General features: G+C 43.4%; 1 protein-coding gene across 1 annotated transcript in view; it reads left to right on the top strand.

The window, feature by feature from the left end:
* Positions 1-12,346, top strand: part of GREM2 (gremlin 2, DAN family BMP antagonist) — a 150,577-nt gene extending 138,231 nt beyond the window's left edge. Inside the window, 2 exon segments of the mRNA XM_006142361.3 lie at positions 9,421-9,661; positions 9,663-12,346. Of these exon segments, the coding sequence (XP_006142423.1) occupies positions 9,422-9,661; positions 9,663-9,938 (516 nt within the window). The 5' untranslated portion in view covers position 9,421 and the 3' untranslated portion in view covers positions 9,939-12,346.

Genomic DNA, 12,346 nt, shown 5'->3' with positions numbered 1-12,346 from the left:
AATTAATTAATCAGCTCTCTCAGCCTTACATCTTAGGTGGAAGGGTAAAAGTGCTGTTTGTGGAGATAGGAACTATCTGTGGAGAAGATGGAGAAAATACAATGAGATATGGAACATGCAGAATTTGGGATGCTTACAGGGCATTTGGGGAATGTTTAGTAGGCAGCTGGAGATGGGGTCAGGCAGTCATAAGCAGAAAGCTGGGATGAAGCTATAGGTATGAACGAGATTCTTATAAGGAACATGAGGAATGAGATCCTGTGTTGTGGAAAAATCCCTTTCAGAGGAAAGCAGAGAAAGAAAAATTAAGAAAGGTGATCAAAACACTGCAGAGAAAGAATAAAATAAATTTTCTCATGAATTCCAGAACCATCTAAAAGGGAGATTACAGCTTTTACCATGTGCTCTGTCTCCATACCTAGAACCTATTATACAGTAAGTGAAACCAAGTGGCTTAAAGTAAGAGTGAACAGGAAAAGTTGGAAAAGTACATGGGCAGGATGTTTTTGATTTTGCTCAAAGCATTTGAGACAAGCCTCTCTCATATTTATGTATACATAGTTAGAAAATCTATGCCCTGCTCCAGGAAAGTGGAGGCCTGTTATGTTGGCTTCCCTTGGACACAAAAGACTATCTTAGAAGAGGGTGAAGGAGGGAACTGTGGACTGAGGAGTCACTATAGCGCCATGGGTCTCTTGGGCAGCAGCATGAAATTCAAGGAAAAATAATTCAGTATGAGCCAATGTCTGCAGAGAATCTCATTGGCTATAAAATGTGTAATGAATTGCTTATAATTTCTTCCTTCCTTTCAAAGAAAACTCATGGCCCTTTTGTACTCAGAGAGTTCTGGGATTATGGCTTGATTTCAGTGCCACATTCTTCAGAGCGGCCACAGGGTAAAGGGGTGGCAAGTGCCATTAACACCATTTTACAGAGAGGATCCCAGGGAAGCCTGGAAGTGAGTCACATAGGGTCACAGCATGGGCAGCTGAATGGTCAGAAACCACGTTCTCCCTCTCAATCCCAAGTGGAATTCCCAGCTCACCCGGGTGGCACAGTCAGTAGGAAACTGGACTGCAGTGCTGGAGGTCACACAGCCAACTGGGTTCAGATCCCCAGATGGGCCTGGAAACACACTGGGTCTGTGCCCGCATAGCCAAGAACATGACTTGCAAGAGGGCTGGGGAAGGGAGATCGCAGTGTGACGGAACCTTGTCGACTGTGCTTCTCTCTCTCCTCTCTCTGTCTCTTTCATGGAACACATGATGTCATGAGTAAAAAAGAAATAAATCAAAGAGCGTTCTCCTCTGTTTCCTTATTTGATTTAATGCTTTACTACCATCTTGCCTCAGTGTCACATTTCTGATCCCAAATTTTTTCTAAAATTTCTTCAAAAATTAAGAAGTTTGATTACAATTTCCCAAATGATACACTTGCTATCCAGGAGTCAAAGCAAGTAATAACGGTATCATTTATTCTTTGGTTGAAAATCTTTTAAAACATCATAATATATTTTTTCCAGATGAAATTAAATTTTGTTCTGGAATAAAATGAGAGTCAATGTTCCACTCGGGCAATGTCCCTTGGAAAAGTAGATGACTCCATTTGGATTTCAAACTTCTGAGTCATGTGGGATGCCCTGATCGTTCTGCTTTGAAATTGAAAGCCACTTCCTATTCTTTTGGGGACAGTTCAGATGATTTATAGTAGAACTTTTTATTTTTCCTCTCCTAATGTTTTCGTTTCTCCTACTTTGAATAAGTTGCAGTCATTTCTCTTCAGTTGTATAGCCTCTGCATTTGAGCTCAGTGTACAACCCCTGGTAATCAGAGAAATGCAAATGAAAATAATCATTAAGATGCCACTTCACATTTTTCAGATAGAAAAAAAGGCAATAAATCTGGTAACAAAGTATTTGCCAGTATATGCAGCACTAAGGACTCACATTGGCCCAGGGGAGAGATACTGGTGGAAGCGCTAGGAAAGCAAATGGCAAAACAGTCAAGTTCAAGTTGCATGTACCCGATGACCCAGCATTTCCATTTCTTGTGCCTCATCTAGACGAAATACCAGATGGGCATTAATGAACACATACAAAAATGTCTGGTGCAACATGGTCAGCAATAGTGAAAACGTAGACGCAACCCAACTATTCCTCAGAAAGATGAACGAATAAACTTTTTTAGTGTAATACTGTTTGTGTAAATATTAATCACACACACACAAACATACCCTTGTACACAAAACAGAAAGGTCAACAGGGATGATATATTGCAACTCAGCGTGCTGGTCATCTCAGCGATGGTAAGAGATGGAGTGGGAGGATGATACTTCAAGTTTAGATGTATTCTTTTGTGCAAAATTGGAAGAGTTTGCAAAATAAAGATGGAAAATTTTAATACTGTTTTCATCTTAGTAGTGGGCACACAGGGTTTATTATATTTTCTGTCTTGTCTTATACTTAAAATATTTCATATTTAGACATTTTTTAAATAGAAAGCTATGGGACCAGCAGGTGACATGGTGGTCAAGGCACTAGACTCCCTCATTGCCAATCACGGCTTGCGTCCTGGACCTGGTGGCTTGCTTTCCCACTTTTCCTCTCTCTGTCTCTCTGTCTCTGTCTCTCTCTCTTTCTCTCTCTGGTAAACACATGTGCCTTATAGCAAAATTTTAAATAATAATAATAAAATTAAATAAATAATTATTTAAAAAAATAAAATGGGAAGCTATTTTTCTGGCAAAAGAGCCCAACCATAAAAGGAAGGCAATGACTAAATTGGAGAGAAGAAGTTGGGAGCAGGAGTTGACAAAGTTTTTCTGTAAATGGCCAGAGAGTAACTACGTTAGGCGCATGGGCCTTATAGTCACTGTCTCTACTTCTCCCTCTGCCCTGGAGTACAAATATAGTCACAGACGAATGTGAACGAATTGACATGACTCTGTGCCAGTACAGACTGGTTTGGCCAGTGGGCCATAGTTTGCCATGGTTTTTAAGTGCCAGACGTGAGTGGCTTCAACAAGTAACCTTATACTACAAGGATGCTGGGGAACAAGGATCATCTACATTTGTCTCTGAAGAGTTAACTGGAGAGACAGACGACCACCTTTCTCTAAGAATCTAAGTCATGAATTAAGTACTTTTGGTTGTTGAGGCTGTGAAAATAATAGAACTCAAAAATATATTGTGAAGTTAAACATTGTCAGGGGTCTGTTTTGGAGCTTTTTGTTTGTTTTGTATTCTGTTTTCACTTGGGTGGCAAGAGCGGGTTTATCCCACATGTGCCTATTCATTTTCAGCACTAAGTGGCTTCCCTTTGACCTTCCTAGGAAGCCCTAGAATTCTTGTCTCAGAAAATGTTTCAGCCACATCTCAACTGCTACTCCTGCAGAGTCCAATACTGCTTTGACCTGACCTCTAAAACTTAACACATCACTCTGGGAGTAAGTTTATCAGCTTAGTTGTACCCTTACCCTTTGGTCACTTGCATACACCTCTATACAGGAATGATTCGGCACTGCTGTATTCTTTTATAGAAATCAAGAAATCAGGCACTTTATTGCTCAAACTCCTATTGTAGAACCCCTATTCAGGTTTTGATGTTGCTCGGAAGATTTCGGAAGAGCTGAAAGCAAGGTCCTGTGATTGTTTAGCCGCGTAGATACAAGATTGCTTTGGCCCGTGCAGTTCTTGTTCTGGTATCTACAAAGGCCAGATCTGAGGGCGTTCACTTAAGAGGAAAGTACTTCCACTACTTTTCTCTTTGGACAACCAACTATGGCCAAGTCAGTCTGGTTAGACCATCAGCATTTACAGTCCTGGCACCCCTTGCAAATTGACAACATTGTCAGGCCAGAAGGATAGTTAATAAAACCACAGTATTTATTTACGAGTTTCTTCTGATGCAAGCCAAACATAAGATGTGAGAGTAAAGTGAAGTATCCTTGTGCTGTCATTCCTGGCAGTTGTGACAACATTCCTGAGAGGTTACTTGTATGCCAACCATTTCTGAGTTGCAAAGTAGCTTTAGGCAGAGCAGGACTCTGACATGGTACATTCGGGTCCTGGTGGCTGCAGACACATGTGTGCAGGATGATGGGATGATCAGTGAACTGAAGATAGAGGCATGTGTATCCTCTCCTCCAGTGAACTCCACAAAACCAAGGACAGGAGAGTCATAGGTACCCTTAGCAAAAGTTGGTTCAACTGCTTAAGTGACAGGAAGTAGAGGACACAGCCTAAGAGTCACTGTGGCGAAACCCCACTAGTTTACTTCCCTGCTCTGACACTGAGATGCCAGATCCTTGACAACCTTACTGCTGGTATGTGTGAAAGAGAAAAGAAATGGCATATAGATACAGAAAGAAGAGCCTGGTTTGCCTCAGTCACCTAGATTTCATCAATCCCTTTTTCCTCCCTGAAAATCAGATGTTTGCTGGGCAGTCATCTTCTTAGGTTCCTGTGAGACACAACGTCTAAGGATGACTGCCAGATATTCTGAAAATGTTCGAAGAATGTATGTTGTTAATTACCATGTCTAGTGTAGCTGATTCCAAGAGTTTTTGCACCAAATCAATCTGAACATGTTTTCGCTCTGTTCTGACAACAACTAGGACCTGTTGAACAAAAGCATGCAGTTTTGAGCCTATTGACGATGCATGTGAAGCCATCACTGGCACAAAAAGTTGAGGACAAGGCTGACTCTCTAAATCTTTCCTGGCTAAGACTTGCAAACTTTTGGTTGTGTTTACTCAGAATGTTAATAATTTTAAAAATTATTAAAATGGAACAAAAATACTTTCTTTTTAAGAGGCTATTGAGATCACAATCATTCCACAAATATAATAAACTGTATAAGCTGAGTGTATCCAATACACCATGCTTGCCATGAGACTGCTGGAAGCGTGGCCATTTTTATATGACACTTCATGTGTGGAACTAAGAAAGCGTGAGAAAAGCCCTTTTAAAAATCAGCCTTAAAATTTCAATCATTGTGTTGGACAAAATGCTTTTACAAAAAAAAAAAACACACAAAACTGATTTTTTCCCCATCTGCTCTCTATTTTTTTTTTATTGTCCTTGCCCAATGTCACCCACATTACCTAACTCCTGGGCTTGCAGCAGTAGCATCACTTGTAAAAAACCTACTTGTTTTTAAGGGACCTGTTCAGTTGTTCCTTCCTTGGCTCCTCTTGCTTTTGCTCCAGGTAGAACCAATCCCTTTTCTTTGTGCCACCACTATCCCCTGGGGATCATTGGGGCCCATTGAGATTACCCGAAGTTGAGCAGACACCATAGCACAGTGTTGAAGGGAGCTAGATCCCACATGGTTGACTGCCCCTCAATCCTGAGCTCCAGCAGCTTGAAAAATGTATCAACAACATGTGCATGCATGACTCAAATCAACAGGATAGAGAAATGGAGGAAAGGGGATCATGTTGTGATCAGGCCCTGCTGGGGGAAGAGGTACTTTCTCTCTCTTCCTCTCTTTCTCTTTCTTTCTAGTGAACACACTTCTTCTGAAAAAAAAAAAAATTCCTGGGGCCAGCAGATGGTATAGTGGTTACATCACTGGACTCCCACATGGCTGACTATGGTTCAAGTTCCGGATCTGCTGGCTTAAAAATCACACCAGGCATGTGTGCATGCATGCCCAAGACCCCAGGAGGAGAATGGAGGAGGATTGTGGCATGGCCATCCCCCCCCAGCAGGTGATTTCTCATTTTCCCTCTCACTATCTGTCTCTTTCTCTCTCCACACACTCTATGGCAAAAATCTCTAAAAAAATTACCTGAAATATTAATAATTCTTAAAAATACAGATCTCAAACTACAACCCAGCTCTACTGATTCAGAATGCTATTGTGTGGAGCCTAGGAATTTGCATTCTAAAGCAACCCAGTTGTTTAAGACGTGGTCCCAGGATCACTACCATGCCAACCTAGGCTGTTGTTCCTACATATTTTGGTCACACTTAATCATTTGTATGCATTTCTCTAGCTTCCTAATAACAAGCTTTTTGAAGCCATGAAACACATGGCGTTAATATTTCATTCAACATATATTTATTGTATGCCTACTATGCACTAGGTACTCTTCTGAGGCCAGGAACACAGCAATAAACAAAATGGTAGATCTTCTCTCTTGGACTTATATTCTAGAGAGGAATGCCAGACAATAATAAGAAGAAGATTATTAAATACTTTCTTATGAGATAGTAAGAACCATGGAGGAAAAGAAAGCAGGGAATAGAGCCAGCAAGTGGCATGGAGCTTAAGACACTGAATCCCACATGGGTGGCTTTGGGGTTCAAGTCCTAGACCCAGCAGCTTAAAAAAAAAAATCACATCAGGTAGATTTGTGGCATGCCCAAAATCCTTAGAGAGGAGACAGGAGGAGAAGGCATTGCAAAGCGGCCATCACCACAGGAGGTGATTTCACACTCCCTGTATTTCTCTTTTTCTCTCTGGTGAGCACATGTGCCCTATAACAAAAACAAACAAAAAAAACAAACAACAACAACAAAACAAGCAACCAAACAAACAATAAAATAAAGCAGGGAAGGAGGCTGGGAAATTCAGGATTGTGGTGAAGATATGTACAAAGGCCTCACTAAGGATGTAATCACTGAGCAAAGACTGGACAACTGTGAAGAACAAAGCCATCTGCAAAGTCAAATGCAAGGCTCTGGGGCAAAAGGATGCTAAGCACATTCTAGAAACAGAAAAGTGATCAGTGTGACTGGAACACAGAGGAGATAGTCAGTGGAGAGGCTGTGAGATCAGGAATGGGGAGTAAATCTTGTCTGGGTTCATCTGACCCTGTCACATCTTTGGCTTCGTCTCTGATGGGAATGGTGGAATTCTAAAGACTCCACAAATAGTAGATGAATAAAGGAATCATCTTCAATTTGACATATAAAGGCCTCTCATGGCTTAGATCTAGACTAAGAGCAGGACAGGTACTTTTCTTTTTCTTTCTTTTTTTATTTTTGGAGAGGTTTTCGCTATAGGGCGCGTGTGCTCGCCAGAAAGATAGAGAGAGACAGAGAGATAGAAAATGAAAAATCACCCCCCAGGGGGGATGGCCATGCCGCAATCCCTTCTCCTCCATTCTCTTCTTTGGATCTTGGGCATGCATGCACACACGTGAGTTTAAGCCGCCCGGTCCAGGACTTGAACTGTGGTCGACTATATGGGAGTCCAATGACATAGCCATTATGCTAACTGCTGGTCCCAGGACATGTACTTTTAGCATAGATATTTTAACATATATACTTTTTTGCAGGAGGGGATGTGAGGTGTGTGTGTGTGTGTGTGAGTGCACATGTTGATTTTCAGACAGGGTCCCACTGTGTCAAGTTCTTCTTGCCTCAGCTTCCCAAGTAGCTGGGACTAGAGCCACTGAGCCCAACTTTTTAGGGTAGACCGGGAATTGAACCCAGCCCTATCGTGTAGCCTCAGTCTGCCAAGCAGCAGTGTCCAATGCATGTGATCACAACTGGGCCAGAATAAATATTAACAAAGAAGCAGCTCTACTCGTAGGAGCTCAGATTCCAGAGTTGGATGTCTAGATTCTAGTATTTCAGATAGTATTTGTAGTCTTGGCAAATTAGGCCTCTTATTATTATTTTTTTTTATAAGGCATGTGCACTTAGGAGGGAGAGAGAGAGAGAGAGAGAGAAAGTGAGAAAGCACCCCCAGAGGGGAGGGCCACTCGCAATGCCTTTTTCTCCAATCTCCTCTTGGGATTATGGGCACGCACCCAGTGCATGTTTTAAGCTGCTAGGTCCAAGACTTAAATTGTTCAGTCAGCCATGTGGGATCTAGTCACCATCATGTCACCGGCTGACTCTATGCCACCTTTTAAAGCCTCAGTTTCCTAACCCATAAAATGGAGAAAATAATAATGTCTGTTTCATAGTACTCTACTGATTAAACACATTAGCACATGCAAGAAAACTAGGCCGGAGGTGTGTAAGAACCAATAACTGTTAGCTATCATCATCAGTAAGGATATATGTAAGACATTTATGATAACACTTCAAGGAATTAGACATGATATTACATTTCATATGCTTATATAATTCTTATGTACTCATACCTGATTTTTATTTATATATATCTATACATATATATAGAGTTGACAGTAAAGTCATGATGTATTTTTACATAGAATAACATAGAAAAGTACATCATGACTTTCTAACAACCTAATATATTTCTCTATAATTGTATTATAATCATAGTTACATATTATTGTGACGTGTCCTTTTGGGGTGTGCATGTTAAAGGATGAGAATTCATGCAGTTCTGCAAGGGATAAAACACACAGGAAATGGATAAACATGGAGATGATGATGTGCATGAAATGAGATGGGCGCCATTGCTGTTGCTGGATATTCGTGTTCCCTGAGGCTGTTAGTGAGAATATGCTCATTTAAAATGCATAATTAAAATTTGAAGTCCATCCGTAGTTGGACTTCGGCTTGCCTCCTACTAGACCGTTTTAGATGGTATAAGAATGATTTCTCTTGGATTCCCTTCTGTTGCACATGTCTCCTAAAAGCAATCTGAAAAAAAGAATCTATTCATGTAGGTAACCTTCGCACTGGCCTTAGGCAGTGTTGATGCAGCCTTGGAAATTTCTCACTTCACAACTAGAAATTGGTTTCCTACGAGAATCTACTTTACGACTTGTGTGAATCATTTGAATATTGTGTGCAGTTGTTAAATGTTAATTGTTTTTTTATTTGCATGTGGTACAGATGCAACTATTAATTTTTTTAGTCTATATCCATTTCTAACTTTGGTACTCACTTCTAAGAAATGTGTGAATCATGCCCACCTTCCATCAACTTCTTAGTAACTTTTCTAATTAGATCTATGTCTAGCAGTTAATTTTGATGGTGTTAGCAGTCAATGCCTGGCTCCCAATCCTAGGCTGTGGCTCAGTAGTTGTGCACTTTGGGCAAATGACTCAACCCCTCTCGGCCTCAGTTTACTTTACTGTAAGTAGGGATAATACTACCTCCATCTTAATGCTGCTTCGAGGATCAAAGGAGATGCCCACATAAAGGCCTTAGGACAGCACTGGCAGGCACTTAAACAGTATCTGTAGTCACTAGCCTGGCACTTTCTCTTGACAGCATTTGCTTTACAATTTCTTCCATAATTGCTCAACAGCAGCGTGTTTTCTAACTTATTAAATGACTTACTGACCATTGTGTCCAACTTCTGGCCGTCGGAGCATTGTTTAGAGCGCTCTCAGCGCTGTCTACACGCATACTGTTTAATCACTTCTCCCCTTTCGCTGGTTCTGGGCATCCAGAGTCAGCCATCCTAACAGTCAAGGAAAACGATGGCAGCTGCACGCCATCGCCCTGCCCAGCCTGCCTCTCTGACTGTCTTCTCGTTGCAGGATGTTCTGGAAGCTTTCCCTGTCCTTGTGCCTGGTGGCGGTGCTGGTGAAGGTGGCGGAAGCCCGGAAGAACCGGCCGGCGGGCGCCATCCCCTCGCCTTACAAGGACGGCAGCAGCAACAACTCGGAGAGATGGCAGCACCAGATCAAGGAGGTGCTGGCCTCCAGCCAGGAGGCCCTGGTGGTCACCGAGCGCAAGTACCTCAAGAGTGACTGGTGCAAGACGCAGCCGCTGCGGCAGGCTGCGGCAGACCGTGAGCGAGGAGGGCTGCCGCAGCCGCACCATCCTCAACCGCTTCTGCTACGGCCAGTGCAACTCCTTCTACATCCCGCGGCACGTGAAGAAGGAGGAGGAGTCCTTCCAGTCCTGCGCCTTCTGCAAGCCCCAGCGCGTCACTTCCGTCCTCGTGGAGCTCGAATGCCCCGGGCTGGACCCACCCTTCCGACTCAAAAAAATCCAGAAGGTGAAGCAGTGCAGGTGCATGTCGGTGAACCTGAGTGATTCAGACAAGCAGTGAGGGTCCGGGGCAGGACGCAGCTCAGCACTGCACGCCCCGGCCGCTGGGTCGCGCCGCTGCCGCCTCTGTCCCTGTCCTCCGAGCTCACTCACACGCTGCCTGGTGTCCCCCCTCCGCAGCAAGCCCGTCTCTTGGGGCTGACAGTGTCTTTGATACAAACGTGGACCACGAGTGGAGCTTTGCTGACGTGCTCCTGACCGACCGGGGCCCCATCTGTGCCCCCCAAACCAGGTGTGGATCGGGACCGAAGGAAGGTGCTGGAAAACTACTACCCACCACTCAGCAGTCGGAGAGGACCTTTCAGGTGATGCACTGTAAATCCGGCACTGATGTTTCCACCGTGTGGAAGAGAGTATTTCCCTGGCCTCACCCACACTCCGGCTTGCCTCCTTTCAGAGTGAAGTGAAGGATGCGTCCGTCTTTCCAGCAACCCTTCCAGCTCCTGCTGTCCCTGGACTCTGGCAGGGAGCGTCCGTTCTTGTGACTGAACCGTTGTCCTCGGCCACTGCTGTGATGTGGATGTGGCCAATGTTCAAGAAGATGTTCACGGAGGGAGGTCTCCTAACAAACCTGACACCAAGGAGACAACTCGAGCCACTTAGAACCTGAAGTGGGCTTCCCTGGGGACCTCGCTTCAGTTCCAGCCACCGCCACCTCTTCCCCTTCACTCCCCCCAGCCCCGTTTGAGGACTAAAAAAGAACTTTGGTGTGCGTGCTATTATCGCGGCAGTTAGAATATTATCACACACAAGGCCTCTATATTAACGTTGGTTTTGTAATGACCTATATTGTAAGCAGCAGTTAAAAAGTATTATAGATCTATCCATGTATTGTTTCACGTGTTCTGACCCTGGCCTTGCAACGCCGTGCTGAGTAAGGAGGGAAGGCAGATAACAACCTGCCTAAAAGGTGTGGTGCTCGGAAATAATGCTGGGTCAGCAGTTCACTGTCATGCACCTATTTTAGAGCCGGCAGGGGATGGGAGGAGTCCTGATTTTACATTGAATGGTATTTCACTGAAGGTACTGAATCATCGCAGCACAAAGTACAATAGAAATGGCATTAAGCGGGTGGGTGTAGGGAGGGGAAATTCAGGGGACATTGTTAACCAGAAACTCAAAAAGCCTGTGATGTTTAATATGCATGTATGGAGTGGGACGATATGCTATTTTCACTGCCGTAACACTAAGCAAAAATTATTTCCTGTTAAAAGAAAGATATTTAAAATATAAGGAGTTGGGTCACTTGGCGATGGAGGAGGTAATGGATAAAATGTATCAACTCGTCATCTAGTTCACTTACCCGGCAGAAAACAACTGGCTGCTTTTTCAAAGAGTGGACTTGAAAAAGGATGAGCAAGCACATTAGGTCACCTTTCATGTTGGTCAGCAATTGCTGAGCTTCATGTTGTGGTCTCTTACTATAGAAGTTGGCATAATTTATTCTCCTGAAAAAATTACACGTACATTGGATTCTTTGACTAAATTGCTCCAAAAAGTCTTCCCTGTGAGTCGTGTTTATAGAATTAGACAAGTGTGAGTGAGATGCTGTAGGTGGGAATCAGCCTACTTCGAAAACCTTTCCCCGGTAATCTCTGAGCACATGCTCCTGGTAAGGGTTCGGTTCCCTAGCATGTGCGAAAGACTCTGCAAGGTGTTCTGGGGAATGAGGCTTTCCGACACCAGTGACCGTGAGTCTAGACCTACCTAGAGAGCGAGGAGTGTAGTGTGTGTGTCGGGCAGACTGCTTCCTGCCGCTGCACTGCAAATGTCATTGCTGTCATCCTGTAACACCGTGAGATCCGAACAGAGTCCTGCCGTAAAGGGGGTCTCGGCTTCAGAAACGGGTATACACATTCAAAGAAAGAAAAAGGAATTCTTGAGTGTTGTAACTCAAGGATGGAGTTAGCTGTAACTAGGGATGGAGCAAAAATGTGGAGAGGGTGTCCAGAACTGATCATTGCATTTAGCAGAAAAACCTCAAGTCAGACTCCGTGGCAGAACACGCAGCAGAAGCTCTGTGAAGGAAGTCCACGTGATTGCAGTGGAGGCTAAAGGAAGGGAATAGGAGGTGAGTGGAGGAGTCTCCGACTCAATGGCAAAGCCATCCCCTATCATTTTATGAACAGAACCCAGTCAGCGAGGGGCAGGACTAAGCTAAGAACTCACACAGTACAACCACGAGCACAGTTGGAACCCAGCTGCGGGGGTAGCAATGAAAGCAATAAAGTATGCTGCAGCGTGACGCTCCTTCTGGGGATTATTGTATGTACAAAGTTTACCTTATAGGCTCGAAGTGTATTTAATTGTTTTGTTTTGTTTATAAATGAAGAAAAGCTATAAGTATAATGTAATTATTTTATAGGTATACTATTAAATTATAGAACAAATAAAGATACTCTAGGATTA

Source organism: Tupaia chinensis, unplaced genomic scaffold, assembly GCF_000334495.1.
Source record: "Tupaia chinensis unplaced genomic scaffold, TupChi_1.0 Scaffold000074_1, whole genome shotgun sequence".
Lineage (NCBI taxonomy): Eukaryota > Metazoa > Chordata > Mammalia > Scandentia > Tupaiidae > Tupaia > Tupaia belangeri.
Note: the sequence above shows the minus strand (reverse complement) of the source record. Positions and strands in the feature narration are given on the sequence as shown.